Source organism: Bombyx mori, chromosome 25 (assembly GCF_030269925.1).
Source record: "Bombyx mori chromosome 25, ASM3026992v2".
NCBI classification, from domain to species: Eukaryota; Metazoa; Arthropoda; class Insecta; order Lepidoptera; family Bombycidae; genus Bombyx; species Bombyx mori.
This window is the reverse complement of record NC_085131.1, coordinates 7,166,582-7,186,222: the sequence shown is the minus strand read 5'-3', so window position 1 is coordinate 7,186,222 and position 19,641 is coordinate 7,166,582. Positions and strand designations below refer to the sequence as shown.

The window sequence follows — 19,641 nt, the reverse complement described above, 5'->3', positions numbered from 1 at the left end:
AAGTTTATTTTTATTTACTTAATATTATAAGTTTAATTTATAAGATTTTATAATATAAGCTATCTGTATGTCTGAAATATTCAACAACGAATGTTTAAAATGTGATAAAAGTTAAGCCTTCAGAATAAAAAGTAAGCTGGTGAGGCGTCAAGAAAAGTGCCCTAAGCTTCGTATTGAACAGGAGGTACATGAGAACGAATTTGGTATGCAAATCCGTTGCTATGGAGTTTTCAAGAATAATTTTCATACAACAAACAACAAAGCATCTTACTTATGTGAAAGCGCTTAAAAATGTAGTGTATTCAGTTTAGTAATGACACATTATCATAGTGTTTTTACCAATTCATGTCTAAGAGTACCTGTAGATCCTGTTAGTAAAATGCCAAAAACTGAATACGAACGAACGGGTAGTTTAACCGAGCAATGTTCGATTGATTCTATGTCGAGTTGTTCTTTAGCTGCCGCTGATTTGGATGCTATTAAATTGAAGGAGTTTTATCGTAATATACCAGACTACAAAGACATCAACCATTTACCTACCGAAGAATTCTACCTGACTTTAAAATCTTTACGTGAAAAAAAGAAAATAATGTTGGATTTGGCAATGGAACACATCGACGATTGCACTAGTAACCGCGTGAGAAATAATAACGTGTTGAATAGAAAATGCTGCTCAAAATCAAAATATGACGACATTACTGGGAGAAAATATTGTAATAGGAATGAAAACATAAAATTTGTCAATCCTTCACCCAAACAATCTAAAAAATCAGTAATACAAAACAATGAAAATATACAACGATCTTGCAAAAAAGCAACAATTATGAATGATGCATCAAAAACAACATTTAGAGATGACTTAAGAAATTCGCAGGCTGATCATAACAAAGAACAACCGAAAAGAAATTATTCTGCATGTTCTATATCTTGGAACGTTGCCGATCTTGAGAAGAAAGACGAAATTGATGAAAAATTCGAACAGTATTTTGATAAAAAGAAGTATAATGTAGCCAAAGTGGATATTGATGATCCAAACGAATTTAAAGCCCAAAGCATGCCTTCTAGTCCGTTGAGAAGCAAAAGAGTTACATCTCCTTTAAGAAAGCGGAAAAGCATTACAGTCCCTAAGCCATTTAAAATGACTGAAAGGTATGTGAAGATAAACTTCCAGGAGAAAATAATTTTAAAGCTAAAAAGGAACCGAAAAAAGCTATTATCTGAGATAGAACTAGTCTTGCCATACGTAGATATTGTTACAAAGAAAAATCGTTTTCTTTTACTCTCACATAAAACATTTATAGTTACTTTGTGTGTACCTATACCTATTTGGATTTAAAAAAAACATGAAGCTCATTCAAAATAGTCTTTACTGGCCTCTTAACAATGCTTTTTATTTTGTGGTCAGTTATCGAAAGATTCGCCCCTGCCTATCTATCTTCTGGAATGTTTTAAGAACTCCAAATTATCATGGTCTCAATAACTTCCTCTCTAAAAGAGATAAGAAGTCGAGGCAACGGCCAGTCATCGACTTTTAAGAAGTCAGAAATGATACTTTCCTTCCAGTCACGGTTTTTGGATTGAGTTTTATGACCCAACATTGAGTCTGGCTGAAAGAATGATTTTTGAGTAACGTGTTGTTGTTAAGATGCATAAATACCTACCGAAGATTAATGTCTCGATATTTTGATACTTTTTCCCAAAAATATAGATTGTTTTACTTCTTTATAATTGGTAGCCTACTAAGCTACTACTGGCATTACTAATTAAGAAGATATTATAGAGCGTAAACATTCTGCTTCGTCCACTTGATCATTCTGCTTATTGAAATGATTCTGAACAGGAAAAAAGATCTGTCAGAAAATTTTTTTTGGACTTCCCTTTGCGTACTGCCCACTAACTTGTTTCGATTTAACCATTTCGTTCATTATTTGAATACGTATTTCTCAAATGTCCCGTGCGTCCTTTTTTTTTTTAAATAAGCACTTTATTAATCGTCGTTTTGGGACTAATCCACGTGGGCGGCCTGATGTTTTCTGCCACAAACAGAATAGGGGAAGGGGGGGGGGGGGGGGGGGGAGCCGCGGCCGGCGGGTAGCCTCGGGCACCGCAAATACTAGTAACTCTCGTAGTGTTACCTATAAGATTATTAATAGGCTGGTACATTAACATTCAAATAATACAAAGCTGTTGGAGCATTTCAAAAGTTGCGTTTGGCTCTATTTTCAGTAATGCTATCCCAGCTATTCATCTTACAATTTAACCGGGTATCGTGAAGTCAACAAATAAAAGGCCTGTATCGATGATAATTTGTCTATGCCTATCGCTCTTTTTTTTGCTGATGTATAATTTTTTTCTCGCGTATCTACTCTCAAGTAATGTTTGTAGCTTCTTCAATGCAGATCCAAACGAAGACATTCATTTTTCATTGCTTTTTATTTAGGGACGACGAAGAACGAATTGTGAATGAGCTGCGGAGTCTAAGAAAATCATTTTCAGAAGATATGCTAAATCAGAAATGCGAAAAGAAAAAGTTCAAAGCGAAACCCGTACCGATCGAGTCACGCATTCCACTCTACGACAAAATACTCGAGGATCAAGCCATGAGGTTCACTATGATCGCGCACACCTGTAGGCTTCTCACTACATTTATTTGCGAAATCAATAGTTAATTTTATTTGCTGATCCTAAAACGCACATAAATAAGTTTATATTAAAGCACTTTATCGGTTGTTATATTTTTTTAGAAATATCACGATTTACTAGAAACAATATTCTTGCTTTATATCTTCACGTCTTAGTCACTGGTGGTAGGACCTCTTATGAGTCCGCACGGGTAGGTACCACCACCCTGCCTATTTCTACCGTGAAGCAGTTATGCGTTTCGGTTTGAAGGGCCGGGCAGCCGTTGTAACTATACTGAGACTTTAGCATTTACGTTGTAGATGTCTATGTGTTCCGGTAACGACTTAACACCAGGTGGGTTGTGAGCTTGTCCACCCATCTATGCAATAAATAAAAAAAGGCTAAAAATCTTCACAATGTTTGATAATTTATTTAGAGCATAATAACTATATTAATTGGTATGTTATTAGTTCGAGTCTATTGTAATATAATTTATAATAATGCGCTTTACAATAACTACTTTATAAGTAAAAGTAGCCTATTAGTAACATTTACACACTTTGTAGAAGAGCCATCACGAAAATAAACAGTGAAGCCGAGTTAAGGGCACAAATGAAGCCTTTTAGTTTTACAAAAAGAGAGGAAAAAGGCATAACAGGTATTTGTGAGAAAGCAGCGCTCATTATGCCTAAAAGAAAAAAAAAGAAACGATTTAGGGCAAAACCCATTCCTAAGAATTTATTTTCGAACTATTTCTATAATAATATGAAAGAAGACGAGTATTTTAGGTGAGATAAATTGTTGATAATGTATTTTTTATTATTATAAAAGGTGTACTTCTTTCACTTTAGATAAGCAGATGGGTTTACAGCTCATAGACATTAGAAAGCGGATACCGCCAGGTGAACTCCACCTTGAATTATTATGAAGTCGTTTTTTCAATTGTGTTGTGATAATGGCTGTAAATGATAACGAAAGCGAAGTTACGCAGTGGGCTAGGCGCATTGCACGTTAAACTGATAGTAGCTGGGCCCAAAAAGTTTTCAGATGACAATCTCGCAGTACAAATTGCACGGGTGGCCTTCCAGGAGTTGGACCGACCTAGTCAATTTGGTAGGAATCCGCTAGATACGGACAACGCAGGAATGATCAGTATGGCTGTTCTGTCCTAGGGAGAGTTTTTTACTGGTGGTTGGACGTATTGTGAGTCCGCACGGATAGGTACCACCACTCTGCCTATTTCTGCCGTGAAGCAGTAATACGTTTCGGTTTGAAGGATGGGGCAGTTGTTGTACTGTAAAAACTGAAGCCTTGGAACTCATGCCTCAAGGTAGGTGGCGGCATTTACGTGCATCAGGTGGACCGTGAACTCGTCCAAACAACTAAGCAATAAAAAATAAATAAATAAAATGTTCAACGTGGTTATCTGTGCGTCCTATGTGGATGATTGTGATTAAATTGGGCTCAATATTTTCAGGTCTATGAACAAACGTATTAGAGCCGAGGAAATGTTACGCACCTCTCAATACCCTGGCAACATGGCCACTAGGGATCGTAGCCGCCTCTCTACTCCAGCTGCTCATAGTGATTTACCAATAGATCCATCACCCGGAATTCCTTCCACGGTCTCCTCAGATAGGCAAAGATGTGTTAGTCCAAGCAAAAATAGGACTGTGAAAGGAAAAAAAATAAAAGAGGATTTCGTAACTACCAGCCCGCAACCTTTTCGACTATGTACTGCAGATAGAGCAGCCAAAAAGGTTCCTATTTATATTATACCAAATTATATAAAAGTAAACGTGTGTATCTTTGTAAATGTGCATACCCGATCCTGTAGACCAAACGAAAAACAGTCGCCGCCGCCCAAAACACGTCACTCCGGATCCTCCATCCACTATCGGTGCTTTTAGGCATTCCGAGCGCCAGTCACCGTTCTCGTTGAACTTATCGAATGCGACCAAGGGCTCGGCAAGCAAATTAACCCTCAGACACAGCCCGCTGAGTTTCTCTCCCGATTTTTTCAATGGGTCTTGACTCTGATCCGGTGTTAGATTCTGCGAAGCACTGCTCTTGCTAGGGCTACTGTTAACAAGGTAGTCAGGCTGAGCCGTGTAAACTCGCCGCCGCGTTAGGTGAAGCTGGCATAGTTTCTCGAGGCTACCAGAATAGGTAGACAATAAAAAAAGTGTATATATTTTTCTCTATAGACTCCAAAACGGCTGGAACGATTTCTATGACATTTTCAGAACATCTTGAACAGCGAATATCTTTAACCTAGCCCACGGGATGTCCGGCGTCTGAGGGACGGCGGGATGGATGTAATATGGTCTGTGTCAACCCTGTCCTGCCGTCTCAATAGCCCTCACTAGGCTCCGGCCCAGTCTGGGATCAGACGCCGGCTGTGAACGACAGGTTTTTAGTGAGGTTCAACTCCCACGTATGAAGGTCCGGTGATTTTCTACTGTGGAAAAAAAAGCCCACAGGATCACTCAGTGAAGCGGTCGTTTCAATGGTCGGCCAGCACAGAGTGCTGTGTTTGAGTAGTTTTAAATAAAATGAGTTACACTGTCGTAGACGTAATACTGTTACTTGTTTTTAATTAATGGGTATTGCTGCTCCGATTTTGCTATTACAGATGGAGAATATTACTATGAAAATGTATCAAGAAAGTAAAAGTTCGGAGAGCACTAAAGACACAGCATTAGGGCCAGCTGCAAGAGCCTATTCTGCATTGGAGTTGAGAGGGAATGCATCTGGGAGATCTAATCTAGCTGCATTATTGAGAGCTGAGGCAGTTCGCAGGAAATTTGAAATGGACGCGGCCAACCGCCTTGCTGAGCATCGCAGAAGAATGGAAACGAGGCAACGAGATCGCCAGCTACGATCTAAGCCCGCGTGGCATCTTGTCAAAAATAAGTTAGTATAAATAACTTTTTTTTTTTTTAATTTTTTTTTCTGCTTTTTTACAATAGTATATTGGGGGAGCCCTATGTCCAGCAGTGGACTGCCGCAGGCTGATGATGATAACAATAGTATACCTACACGAAAATATTATATTATACTGGGTGTTAGGAGACCGCTTCTGAAAACGAAGACAGGCGATAGTACTAATGACACCTTTGACGATGGGACGGTAAAAAAATCATTTTTAAATCGTTTTATTAGCATTATTTAAGCTCCATCTTAATAGTTACAGCTAAATGAAACGTCATATTTCATCAAAAACAGCTGATGCTCGGATGCTAAGAGTTCATAAACACACCAAACAATTAAAACAAACTTATTGCAGACAATTTTGAAAACTAATACAGTTTTTTTAAGTTTTTTTCCAGAAATTGAAGTGTCAAGCATTATAAAATTCAAATACTAATTACAACGTACACTTAACTTACAAAATCTAACCCATAAAGATACCTAAATGTAGATTGAAATCAAGAATAATGTAGATTGTATCAACTTATAAGCATATTTATGTATGGATTATGATGTCATACAGAGGAACTGGAAAAAAGTGTTTAAGGAAATATCAATTACCCTACCTACCAAGAAACAGTTATTTATGTTTATTAATATGAATTTTGCATAATATTTGTTAATAAAAGATTGCAAACATCAAAAAAACAAACTACCTATAGAATAACAATAAATAAACAAAGTAAGAAATGATGAAAAACAATGTGGGAAAGAAACATTTTAGTACTTTGCACTATTTGTGCATTCCTACACTTACAAACGTAGGCTAAAATCAGATTTAGTGTTGAAGAAAATGAAATTTCTTTTAAAATCTCAGTAACATATTTTGCCGTTGTTAGCGACAAATTATTAATGAACCAGAATTCCGTAACTGATTCGCCACCATATTGGATATTTTTCATTTCAAAACCATTCCAAATTTTTTTTTTTTTAATAGCAAGTTCTTATGTTTTCGTTCAGTACGATACAACCGAAGAAGTTAAGCCTTTTTTTGAGTACCTATAATTTTTTGTGTTTGTATTCATTAAATGTAATGTTTGTGTAATGTTTGTCAACAGTCACGAGGAAGATATAGCGATGCGCTTACAGACCAGACGTGACGAGGAACGTATGAGACGGGAAGAGTTCCTACACGAAATGGAACTGATGTACGGGAGAGTACAGCAGCAGCCAATGTTGTTCGAACGTTATTATGCGCCTCGTTCACAGTCTTTACAACTGGACACTCTACAACTCTCTCCCAGGAAGACGAAGAAACGAAGCAAGAAATCTTTTCAATTGAAGTCTCCATGTCGCTCACGGAAGGTGTCAATTAACGACACAGCCGAGACCTACAGTGGTGATGTTACAGACTTCTTAAATCGAATAGATGTCGATGACAAATACGCATTTTCAGATATTGTTGATAGTTTGGATAGAGTAAAACTATAGACATTATTTCAAGGATTTCTTTACATTTGAAATGGAAATGTTCAGTACTCGAGTACAATAAAATTTAAAAGTTAGCGGTTTCATTTTCTTCTTTTTTTTAATTGCCTACAAAGGCCGACGAGCATCGGCTCAACTAATGGTGGGTGGTTATCACCGCTCATGCACCGTACACTATCTTGTCAAGTGTATAATAATTAGGGTTGCCAGATTTTTTTTCAGCCTGTAAGGGGCAAATGCTTAAATAGACAAAAAAATACGAGAATTTAGTTTTTTACCCGGGACAAATGAAAAACAAAACTATATAGTGACATTCTTTATTTTTTTTTGATAATCCTCCAAGGAGCAAGTCAGTTTTAACATATTTTTATCGGTTTTCGCATATTTATAAAAATCAATAAAATTATAATCGTACGGTTGGAATACGGGACAGAGTCAATCCCGACGGGAAATTTTAAACTAAGCCTAAAATACGGGACGTCCCGGGAAATACGGGACGTATGGCAACCCTATTATTATTAATAATCCTTATGTGATAACATCGTGAGCAAAAGCCTTGGATAGATGTGGTTAGGATCAGTAATGGGGCGACTAGCGCAGAATGTAATATTTTTTTTGCGTAGATATCTATTTTCCTTATCGAATTTTTAAATGTCATCCAGCTCAAAGAAGAACAGAAAACTCATTGTTAAAATAATAAATAAAAATCTCATTAGCATATATATGTATTTACAAAGACTAAACTTGACAAACAAGTGTGTGCAATCACATGATGTTGTCTAAGATCCATTTGAGGAAGTACGATATCGAGGTATAGACTCCGGGTTTTTCATTTCCACACATCAAAGGTCCGAATGAGACAACACCGACCAAAAAATTCTTAGGTCCTTCAAGAGTGTCGAATACCTGGAAAGATTGTTATACAGAATTCGTTGTTTACTTTAAAAAAGCTTTATATTTTACTATATTATTAATGTTACGCGCTGGAGTTCGGGATAAATAAATGTTCCACTAAAGTACAACTTAAAACTGTATTTATCACTTAGGGCACACACAGAACATTTTAAATTTCGTCGAGTTCTTCGGGCACATCGCTCGTAATGAGGTCTCCATTGAGCGGTTGGTGGTGCAAGGGAAAGTCGAAGGCAAAAGATCTCGCGGACAATCTCCAACACGATGGACCGACCTCATAAAATCTGTGACTCACTCCAAGATTTTGATTGCTCTCACTCTACGAAACACCGTGCCACATGGCGTCGCATCGCGAGAGCATCGGTATCGCAGGATCCGATTGATGCACGACCACGACCACTCTGTCAAGAGTGTACGACTAGGAAGAAAGTTTATCCTTACAGTTTAAACTAAATCAAGTTATGACTCGACTTTAACGTATTCGCATTCTATATAATCTATGACCAAACTTGTATAACTGGATCGTAAAATCACGAATATAAAACCATATACTAGAATCATTATTAAAAAATAAAAATTGAGTTAGTTTAAGCAAATTCGCCGACACAATTAATATCTATCTAGCACTGTCTGTCACTGTTTTCCTTAAACAGAACTTGTATAACTACTAGTTTAGTTTCTGGTAATAGTAAAGATTATAAGTTCGTGAAATCACAATCATACAAATTAATTAATAAATGTACTTGTACAATCCATTTCACATCCGGAATATAATTGTGCTTATTATTCTCAATGCATACAGAAATAATTTAGAAATCAAACACAAGCATAATAATTGCCTAAATTGAATTGATTTTTCTGAAACTCATTATGTCGATTCTAAATTTCTGATTAGTAATAATTAATTTATTTCGACGTCTTGTTAATAGCATTAGTAGCTAGCTACCTTCATGAGTGGCCCCCCTGAGTCGCCGGTGCAAGCATCTTTGTTACGTTCTGTGCCCGCACAGACTTCAGAGATGCTGATTTTGAAATACTTTCCGAGCTCGTTGCACAGCTCTGGCTTTACAATAGGCAGCTTAAATAAAAAATTACAATCTTTGTAAACATACGCCATCTATCTATATATACAGTCAAACCTGGGTAAGTGAGAAATGGATAAGTGAAAAAACTCTATAAGTGAGAGTAATAGCCAGGACCCATCATTTTAAGCTCCCAAAACCTCTATTAGCGAGAAACAGAAACCTCTGTAAGAGAGGGTCGTTTTTCCCTCATGGACCTCCGTAAGTGAGACTGCTACTTATCTATACCTCTATAAGCGACAGTCGAGCTTTATTTATTTTTATTATTTCAGAGGAACAAATTTAATGACAAAACAAATTACAAGTTTAATATCTGCTATTTTATGACTCATTCTTAACTTTTGTGGAATTTCCTTCCATTGTTTTTGTATTGTTTTTCGTCAATATTGAACCTTTTCTATTTCGTGGAACTAAATAACGTTATTTAATCGCATTCTTTTCGAATGGACACGTGTGCCTGTGTACCGTCCTGTTTTTCAGACTTACTCAGTTTATCGTTAATCAATTACGAAGGAAAGTTCTGTTCTGCATTATGTCAAAACGGAAAATTAAAGTACTGTCATTAAGTGATAAACGTAAAATAGTGAATGCGTTTGAATCCCGAAAATCGCGAAATGAAATTCAGAGGGAGCATTATCGAGAAACTCGGGTTAGTGAGAAACCTCGATAAGCGAGAATGAGATTGTGCTCCCTTGAACTCTCGCTTATCCAGGTTTGACTATATATAAAAATGAATTGCTGTTCGTTAGTCTCGCTAAAACTCGAGAACGGATGGACCGATTTGGCTAATTTTGGTCTTGATTTATTTGTGGAAGTCCAGAGAAGGTTTAAAAGGTAGATAAATATGAAAATGGTCGGAATTAGATAAAAATAATAATTTTGTTTTTCCTTTGATGTGTCCGCCGTCGGACGGATTCCTTTTGTTTGTTTTAAGTTTATTTTATACAAAAGCTTAGGTCTTTTATTTGTCGATTGAGGCACTACGAAGTCTGCCGGGTCAGCTAGTCCCAGATAAAAATACCACTTAATAGCTATGATGAATTCATTGATTTTTGGTGAATTACTTGAGTAGGCAACAGCCAACAGCTGTTAGTATAAAAAACAGACTACCTTGATAAGTACGAAAGTACTTGTTTTTAACACATCTCATAACGTCTCGTATCTGCGACTTCGCATAAGAAATTTGTATCATACCGACTTAACCACGACGAATTCGCATTAAAAATGTGTGTCCAATTTAAATAGTATTCATCATTCTCCTGCCCTTTTCCCAGTCAACTGGGGTCGGCGCAATATGTTTTCTCCTTCCATACATACTCCTTTACCATATACCATTTCTTCGTTCATTCCCCTCTTACACATATCGTCTTTCACGCAACCCATCCATTTCTTCTTAGGTCTATCTCTTCTTCTATAGCCTTCCACATTCATAGTTAACACTTTCTTACAATCTATATATAAAAAAATTAATTGCTGTTCGTTAGTCTCGCTAAAACTCAAGAACGGCCGGACCGATTTGGCTAGTTTTGGTCTTGAATTATTTATGGAAGTCCAGAGAAGGTTTAAAAGGTAGATAAATATGAAAATGGTCGGAATTAGATAAAAATAATAATTTTGTTTTTCCTTTGATGTGTCCCCCGTCGGACGGATTCCTTTTGTTTGTTTTAAGTTTATTTTATACAAAAGCTTAGGTCTTTTATTTGTCGATTGAGGCACTACGAAGTCTGCCGGGTCAGCTAGTCCCAGATAAAAATACCACTTAATAGCTATGATGAACTCATTGATTTTTGGTGAATTACTTGGGTAGGCAACAGCCAACAGCTGTTAGTATAAAAAACAGACTACCTTGATAAGTACGAAAGTACTTGTTTTTAACACATCTCATAACGTCTCGTATCTGCGACTTCGCATAAGAAATTTGTATCATACCGACTGTACCACGACGAATTCGCATTAAAAATGTGTGTCCAATTTAAGTAGTATTCATCATTCTCATGCCCTTCTCCCAGTCAACTGGGGTCGGCGCAATATGTTTTCTCCTTCCATATTCCTTTACCATATACCATTTCTTCGCTCATTCCCCTCTTACAGATATCGTCTTTCACGCAATCCATCCATTTCTTCTTAGGTCTACCACTTCTTCTATAGCCTTCCACATTCATAGTTAACACTCTTACAATCACAAACAAATTACCACAAACACTTATCACAAACAAATCACTTACTGTTACAACTTGTAACGTATCAGCATTTTCATCAGTTGTGAGATTAGTTTTACCCCAACCAGCTGTTACCATGATTTCTCCGACGCGAAACTCGGAACGTTGTTCCATAGTTTTTGGCAAGCAAATCGGCGCCACGTACCCTGTAAATACATGATTACTACTACATATGTGCCACGTCATTACGGATCCTCCTGATCCATTAACGGTGCTTTTAGGCACCTGTCACCGGTCACCGTCCTCGTCGAACCCGTCGCTTGCGACGAAGGACTCGACGAGCGAAGTAACCCACATACACAGCCCACTGAGTTTCTCGCTCTTCTCAGTGGGTCGCGTTTCCGATCCGGTGGTAGATACTGCGAAGCACTGCTCTTGCTAGGGTCAGTGTTAGCAACTCTCCGGTTGAGCCCCTTGAGCTCACCTACAAACGTTAGGGTGAAGCTGAAATAGCCTCTCAAGGCTATCAGCATAGGTAGGAAAAAAAAATACATATGTAGGGAAAAAAATATTCATAGAAGGCGTTTCTTTCTACTATAAGACGTATCAAAATATAGTTCCACGTCGTTGACTTTTGAGTTTATGAATCTATTTTTTAATACTGTGAGTGAAAGAGATTAATTACAACGCGAACCTTGTAACATAAGAACACTGAGGTCTTAACTGTATTGTAAACCCAAATTCGTAAATGAAGAAATAAGTAGGATGAGGTTGTACCGCTAACTCCTACAAGAAGGTAATTGCCAAGGCGAAGTCGGAGCACGTTGCTAGAGTTGGCGAGCGATTAAAGAGTTATCCCTCCGGGAGCCGTGCTTTTTGGTCGTTCGCCAAAGCTGCAGAAGGAAACTATTGCAGGTCTAGTCTCCCACCACTGCGCAAGTCCGATGACACTCTGGCCCACAGCGCGAAAGAGAAGGCTGACCTTCTGGGCAAACTCTTCGCCTCGAACTCGACTGTGGACGACGGGGGTGCCACACCACCGAACATCCCCCGGTGCGATAGCTCCCTGCCGGATATCTGCTTCACACAGTGTGCAGTTAGGCGGGAGCTCCGACTCCTGGACGTCCATAAGTCGAGTGGGCCAGACGGCATCCCCGCAGTGGTTCTGAAAACGTGCGCCCCTGAGCTGACACCTGCGCTAACGCGTTTGTATCGCCTCTCTTATTGCGCTAACAGGGTTCCGTCTTCATGGAAGACCGCCCACGTCCACTCTATCCCCAAGAAGGGTGACCGGTCGGACCCGTCGAGCAATAGGCCTATCGCGATAACTTCCTTGCTTTCCAAGGTGATGGAGCGAATAATAAATACACAACTCCTGAAGTATCTTGAAGATCGCCAGCTGATTAGTGACCGACAGTACGGTTTCCGTCACGGTCGCTCAGCTGGCGATCTTCTTGTATACCTTACTCACAGGTGGGCTGAAGCCTTGGAGAGCAAGGGCGAGGCTCTTGCTGTGAGCCTTGATATCGCGAAGGCCTTCGACAGGGTCTGGCATAGGGCACTTCTATCGAAGCTACCATCTTACGGAATCCCCGAGGGTCTCTGCAAGTGGATCGCTAGCTTTTTGGATGGGCGGAGCATCACGGTCGTTGTAGACGGTGACTGCTCTGATACCATGACCATTAACGCTGGCGTTCCACAAGGTTCGGTGCTCTCCCCCACGCTTTTCATCCTGTATATCAATGACATGCTGTCTATTGATGGCATGCATTGCTATGCGGATGACAGCACGGGGGATGCGCGATATATCGGCCATCAGAGTCTCTCTCGGAGCGCGGTGCAAGAGAGACGTTCAAAACTTGTGTCTGAAGTGGAGAACTCTCTGGGGCGAGTGTCCGAATGGGGTGAATTGAACTTGGTTCAATTCAACCCGATAAAGACACAAGTTTGCGCGTTCACTGCGAAGAAGGACCCCTTTATCATGGCACCGCAATTCCAAGGAGTATCCCTGCAACCTTCCGAGAGTATCGGGATACTTGGGGTCGACATTTCGAGTGATGTCCAGTTTCGGAGTCATTTGGAAGGCAAAGCCAAGTTGGCGTCCAAAATGCTGGGAGTCCTCAACAGAGCAAAGCGGTACTTCACGCCTGGACAAAGACTTTTGCTTTATAAAGCACAAGTCCGGCCTCGCGTGGAGTACTGCTCCCATCTCTGGGCCGGGGCTCCCAAATACCAGCTTCTTCCATTTGACTCCATACAGAAGAGGGCCGTTCGGATTGTCGATAATCCCATTCTCACGGATCGTTTGGAGCTTCTGGGTCTGCGGAGGGACTTCGGTTCCCTCTGTATTCTGTACCGTATGTTCCATGGGGAGTGCTCTGAGGAATTGTTCGAGATGATACCGGCATCTCGTTTTTACCATCGCACCGCCCGCCACCGGAGTAGAGTTCATCCATACTACCTGGAGCCACTGCGGTCATGCACAGTGCGTTTCCAGAGATCTTTTTTGCCACGTACCATCCGGCTATGGAATGAGCTCCCCTCCACGGTGTTTCCCGAGCGCTATGACATGTCCTTCTTCAAACGAGGCTTGTGGAGAGTATTAAGCGGTAGGCAACGGCTTGGCTCTGCCCCTGGCATTGCTGAAGTCCATCGCGACGGTAACCACTCACCATCAGGTGGGCCGTATGCTCGTCTGCCTACAAGGGAAATAAAAAAAAAAAAAAAAACTCCCGGATTGACAAGAAGAAACAGGTTTTTTTTCTGTTTAATCTTTCTCTTCTGATGTTATATATTATGTAATGGATGTTAGGAGACTTGATGGAGTCAAATAGCTGTTGCATGAAGGCATTTCTACATATCTTCTATCTTTCAGCCCACAGACATAGGCCTAAATGCATGCATTTGAATTGCGTCAAATAATATGTATTTGTGCTTTAGAATTCGTTGACATAATCGCGTCATAGCCTTTTTAACATAGCATATCTATACATATAAATAAAATTGGAGTGTCTGTTTGTAATATTGAAATAACCGCTTTTTACTACATGCATATGAATATATATACGGTACATACACCAAAATAACATTTTTTACAATTTTTGTCTGTCTCTCTGTCTGTTTGTTCCGGCTAATCTCTGGAACGGCTGGACCGATTTTGACGAGACTTTCACTGATATATAGCTGATGAAATAAGGAGTAACTACTTTTTTTAGACTAGCTTCGCCCCGCGGAGTCACCCGTGTTACGACAATAATCGCGGGTAACATCGCGGGACTCAGCTACCTATTAATAATAAAACTTTATGTTTCCGAAGCGAAGCGAGGGCGGTTCGCTAGTATAACATAAATTCTTAGTAATCACTTGAAATTCAACATACCATTCAGAACTGCGGGTTTCTCTAGTTCAATAACAGCAATATCGTTATGGTAAGCAGGTTTGTTGAATGAAGGATGTGTCCTCCACTTTTTCACTTTGATATCTTGTACTGGCGGAGCACAAACCGATAGCTCACAATCTGGATTGTTACGGATATTGTGTTCACCGAGTCGTATCATCGTTCTGTTAGTTTAAGATTTTATTTTTAGTTTGCGACCAAACACCTACTTAATAATATTAAAGAGCGTTGAAGAATTTGCATATACGGAATAATTTAGCACGCGGATTTAATTGACCGTCACACACACAAAATCAGACCGTTCTTTCGTTCTAAAGTAATCGCGCAAAACAGTTTATATTATCATATTATAATGCGAATATCCACACTGTACAGGTTAACTATATAAGTAATTGGCATCGAGTTGTAAATGGCTCTAGTATAAATTGAAGAGTGTGGCAAATTGAAATTCAATTTAACCCGTGACCAAAGTAAAAACCATAATAATGCATTGCACACTTTGCCACTTTGCATGAAACGAATAAGAGAAATGAAAATTTACAAGAACAAATATATTGAACTAAGATGCAGTGGAGATATGGGTAATAAATATAGGTACTTTTTGATAATTTAACGAGTGCTCACACATTTGACAGTTTAGCTCAAATTGATATTTGTCAGTTTCAATTTTGCGGATTTAAAAGTTAGCACGATTCGAATTTTTGGCAGTATTCTTGATCAGTTAACTTGGTCATTGTGGGTCGTAACTATCATGATCAAGAGTATACTTATTATTATACATAATAGCGATTGGTATCAGAAAATAGAAGTTATCAGTAGAACTTACGGTGTAATTTCTTCTTCTTTGCTCATGACGCAGTGAGCAGCGGTAACAACGTAGTGCTCATTTACGAGAGCGCCGCCACATTGCCACAATAATTCACCATTACCACCATCCTCTTTGGAATAAAATAGTATAGAAATTAGTAGACAATATTTATATTATATTATTAGTAAGTATTATCTTATATTATTAGGTATACCCACAGTTGTTTATAGCTCACTTTTTTATTTTTTATTGTAAGTGGTTACCGTCGCCCATGGACTTCAGCAATGCCAGGCGCGCAGCCAAACCGCTGCCTACCAAAACTAACTAGTTGACACGATAAGTTTGTTTGTGTGTGTTTTATTTAAACAAAAGTTGTATTTATTCTGTTGAGAGCTACATTTGATTAATTGATATATTTGTACATATTCAAACTCTTGCAATATTTTATTATGGTTACTTATTTTTACGTAGTTATCATGATCTTTCTAATACTTATGCTAATTTATATATACCCAAAAGTTGATATTTGTATATATTTATATATACATACAATATACCCCCTATAGACTCCGAACCGACAGGACCAATTTCGTCGAATTTTTCAGAATTTTTTAAAATTGGTCATGATGATAATCCTTTGAAATGGGGTTGCAACGGGAATAAACCCAAAGATATGGCAGCAAAGCGAGTCGGGCTTGACTGGTATACTAAATAGCAGAACAAAATTATTTTTATATTTAATAATACTAATGGCAGATACGTGAGAGTCAATATAAAAATAAATCTAAATAAAATGTGGCTACATCAAATTATTGAAGTACGGTACGTGACTAATCGTTTTTTAAAATTCAGTCGTTGCGCATGTAAGGAAGTTAGCACACTAAAAGTAAGGACTACAGCGTGAACTTACCTAGATATCCGATGCGAACTATCCAAGGAAATTGTCCAAGATTAGCGTTTGTTCCTCCGATGATACGGTCAGCAGCACTATCACCGCAGTCGGAATTAGATAAATTTTTCCAAGCTGGATGACTGGAAATCGGATCTTCTGTATTTATTTTTGAAACAGCTAAACACAATGTAAGATGACTGTATTAATTATTGTTGAAATCGTATTAAAAGTGATTATGGCGAAAAAAGTATATTCAGAATGTGTATTTGGTGTTTTCAAGGTTCTGGTGATAAACAGGCCGAGAATGACTTAATAAACATAATTAGGTTCGTCAAAATTATATAAGGAGGGTTTGTATTAACGTCACAGGATCCCGATGTTTATAATCTATCCGAAATTCACTAGAGAACACCTTCCTGACTCTAGTTACTGTTATAAGTGATAGTGGAGTGTAATGTTTGCATTCAAACGTTTAGTTTTGCAGGGCAGGGTTGTTATTTCTTAATACCAAGATTACCAACTTATGTATCTAGTTGTTTGGAGACATTTACGCTATGATATTTATGGGTTCTTGCAATAATCACAAACGAAGCTGCGATCTCTTGGGCCTTTATAATTTATAAAAATATAAACCGTCCCACTCGGGTAGTAAGTATATCATGTAATCTTTTGACTGCAATTTTTTATGTTATTAAATTACGGGAAATATCAATCGTCTTCGGTAACGTTTCTCTGTTACAAGGACTACAACTACGGAAAAAACCACAGTGAAATTGTTTATAATTTCATTCGGGTTATTTTAGAAGTGATTTATCATTTAGATGACGTCAACTGTACTTGTGATATTTTGCACAAGTAAATGCGTCATAAGTACTAATACTTCATCATCTAAATGAAGCTAACAAAATTAGAATAATTAGATTTTCATAGACTACAATTCTTTTTTCTGCTATTTGCCTATTTTTATAATCGAGTGGTTTGGTTTTAATATCTAAACTGGTTCTTCCTCGATGCGTTTCAACCTACCATCATCGTGTCTATTTCTGCGGCGAATCAGTAATGTGATATATTTAAGGTAGCTTATATACAAGAGCAATAGAGATCCTTCTTATTCATGCTATTGTTCTTCTTGATGGGACTGTACACCTTAGATACTTATTGTCAAACATTAGCAGCAAATTCTCTAAAATATGGGTGTATTTGTGTGATTTTTATTACCTTAGAAGGCATAAGGTAACGGATCACAATAATTATTTGATAACCAAACAGCTAGTGTCTAAGGCTCTTTTCGTTTGAAAAAGGACATCTTATTGATAGTGATTTTGCGAGCTCAACACTTTGAAGAGGAGTACATTCCAGAGCTGTATAATTCGTGGCTAGGCATTAATAGAAAGTCAAAATACTTCTACTACTACCACAAGGCGAAGAAGAATTAGTAGTCACTCGAGGAAGCCGTAACGTATCCAATTATTATTTTTTAATTAACAAGGAACTACGCGATGAGTAATACATTTATTATCGTTATTAATAAAGTGGATGATAATTCAAAGAAACCTGTTTCCTGGGATGATCGTCGATGACTAAGTTTTAACAAAGAACTCGCTAACTTAACGCATTGAAGTTAAACAATTTCTTGATGCAGCGGGAGATTCCCTTTTTTATTAATTAGTCATATTTAATTTACTAGTAATTACGTGCATACACTATTGATTTTTTATTAACTTAAACTTGCTAATTTTATATTAAAACAAAAACACTCACCCGAACACAAATATGGTAACAACATGAATAAAATGCAAAAGTAAAAACTCGGCATTTTTTCATTAAAAAAAAATAACTTTGCGTCGTACTTGAGCGGCAGTCTTTATTGTGTAGTTAGTTACTTATTTAATGTAGCGTTTACAACAACTTTCAAGTTTGCCAGATTATTTGTTGAATATTTTATCCAAATTATTTTATTCAACTTGTGTTCAACAAGCTACATGTTTTCACTGTTATTTCTGTCACACTCTTGAACTAATTCGAAAAGGAAATTGTTTCCTTAAAATATTTCAACGTCAATTTCTGGAAAATGGATAAGAAGAACTGAATCAGTATTTCTCTTTTAAGACAAGATAAATTAATATCTTAATGGTTCCGTAGAATTTCAATTCTTCGTGGCTACTGTTTGCAGAGTGGCCTTCCCCGTTATGCTTTCAGTAACAAGTCTAATCACGGAATAGATAAATAAGGTCACCTTAAGGTACCTTATTTATCTATTCCGTGAGTCTAATCGAGCGTCTGGGTCGAATATAAATACTTACTTAATTAATTCGAAATAATTCTTGGCCACAAAAATTAATGACAGTGACAGCCGAACATATAGATTAAATAAAAGCTTAGCATTTCTTCGTCTAATTTCATTGTTGGGTTTCTTCTATAATTCCAAGTTGTACTCGGTAACTCTGACACATTTAATCTAATAACTCGATATATTACCATTGACTCCAACGTGAAGATTCTAGGGAGCTCAAATTGGACTATACATTATGTTTATTTAAAATTACTCCAGTAGGTGCTACTATTGGATTTTTTAGGTAGGTATTGGGAATAGTATTATTGTTGATGGAAATGTTATGAAATTTATAAAAGCACTTAAGCCCCGCAATCTGATGAAGGCTTGTAACCCTAAATTCGTTAAAGCAGAGCGTATCGAAATGCGATTATCATAGATTCGTTCCTACGATAATGTAATTACATAGGATAGTGATTCTACAAACAATTAAGATAAAATCGTTGTGTTTTCATTTCAACACGTCATGTTAAATCATTAAATTTTAGAAATCACTAAAACATATATCCAGCGTTTATTAATTAACTAGCTTTTACCCGCGACTTCGTCCGCGTGGAACAGTTCACAAATTTTAATAATGCTTTATTTTAGAACAAATTTGGTTAGCATAAAAAACTTTATAGTGAGCCAACCTTAACATATAGACATATGCTGTCACGGACTTTTTTTAGATCTTTTAAAGGAGAACAATTCTGTCATACATTATTTTAGCGCAACTTTAACCGTTTCTGCAGCGCACGCAGCGGAAGCTCTCGAAAGGGAAAAAATCCTCAATTTTGAAACATTATTTATTTGTGCTCCGGTTGTATTGGTCTTAGTGTGATGTTATATAACTTTCCTCGATAAATGGGCTATCTAACACTGAAAGAATTTTTCAAATCGGACCAGTAGTTCCTGAGATTAGCGCGTTCAAACAAACAAACTCTTCAGCTTTATAATATTAGTATACATTTAGATAGGTTGACTAGCTCGCGGTCCATTTGATATTATGTAGTTGTCTGCGTCCATGGACATGGGGTTATTTGTTATGCATTAC

General features: G+C 37.8%; 2 protein-coding genes across 2 annotated transcripts; one reads left to right on the top strand and one right to left on the bottom strand.

The window, feature by feature from the left end:
- Nucleotides 1–237: 237 nt before the first annotated feature.
- LOC105841401 (protein FAM161A) lies at nucleotides 238–7,106 on the top strand. Its single transcript, XM_038020510.2, has 6 exons — nucleotides 238–1,149; nucleotides 2,441–2,605; nucleotides 3,189–3,410; nucleotides 4,100–4,382; nucleotides 5,258–5,538; nucleotides 6,654–7,106. The coding sequence occupies exons 1-6, from the start codon at nucleotides 314–316 to the stop codon at nucleotides 7,024–7,026; spliced, it is 2,160 nt and encodes a 719-aa protein (XP_037876438.1). The 5' UTR covers nucleotides 238–313; the 3' UTR covers nucleotides 7,027–7,106.
- Nucleotides 7,107–7,730: 624 nt separating this feature from the next.
- On the bottom strand, nucleotides 7,731–18,341 carry LOC101746505 (phenoloxidase-activating factor 3). Its single transcript, XM_012689047.4, has 7 exons — nucleotides 18,035–18,341; nucleotides 16,292–16,450; nucleotides 15,400–15,511; nucleotides 14,556–14,737; nucleotides 11,243–11,382; nucleotides 8,882–9,013; nucleotides 7,731–7,929 (listed from the first exon to the last, which is right to left on the bottom strand). The coding sequence occupies exons 1-7, from the start codon at nucleotides 18,087–18,089 to the stop codon at nucleotides 7,789–7,791; spliced, it is 921 nt and encodes a 306-aa protein (XP_012544501.2). The 5' UTR covers nucleotides 18,090–18,341; the 3' UTR covers nucleotides 7,731–7,788.
- Between the last annotated feature and the right edge of the window lie 1,300 nt (nucleotides 18,342–19,641).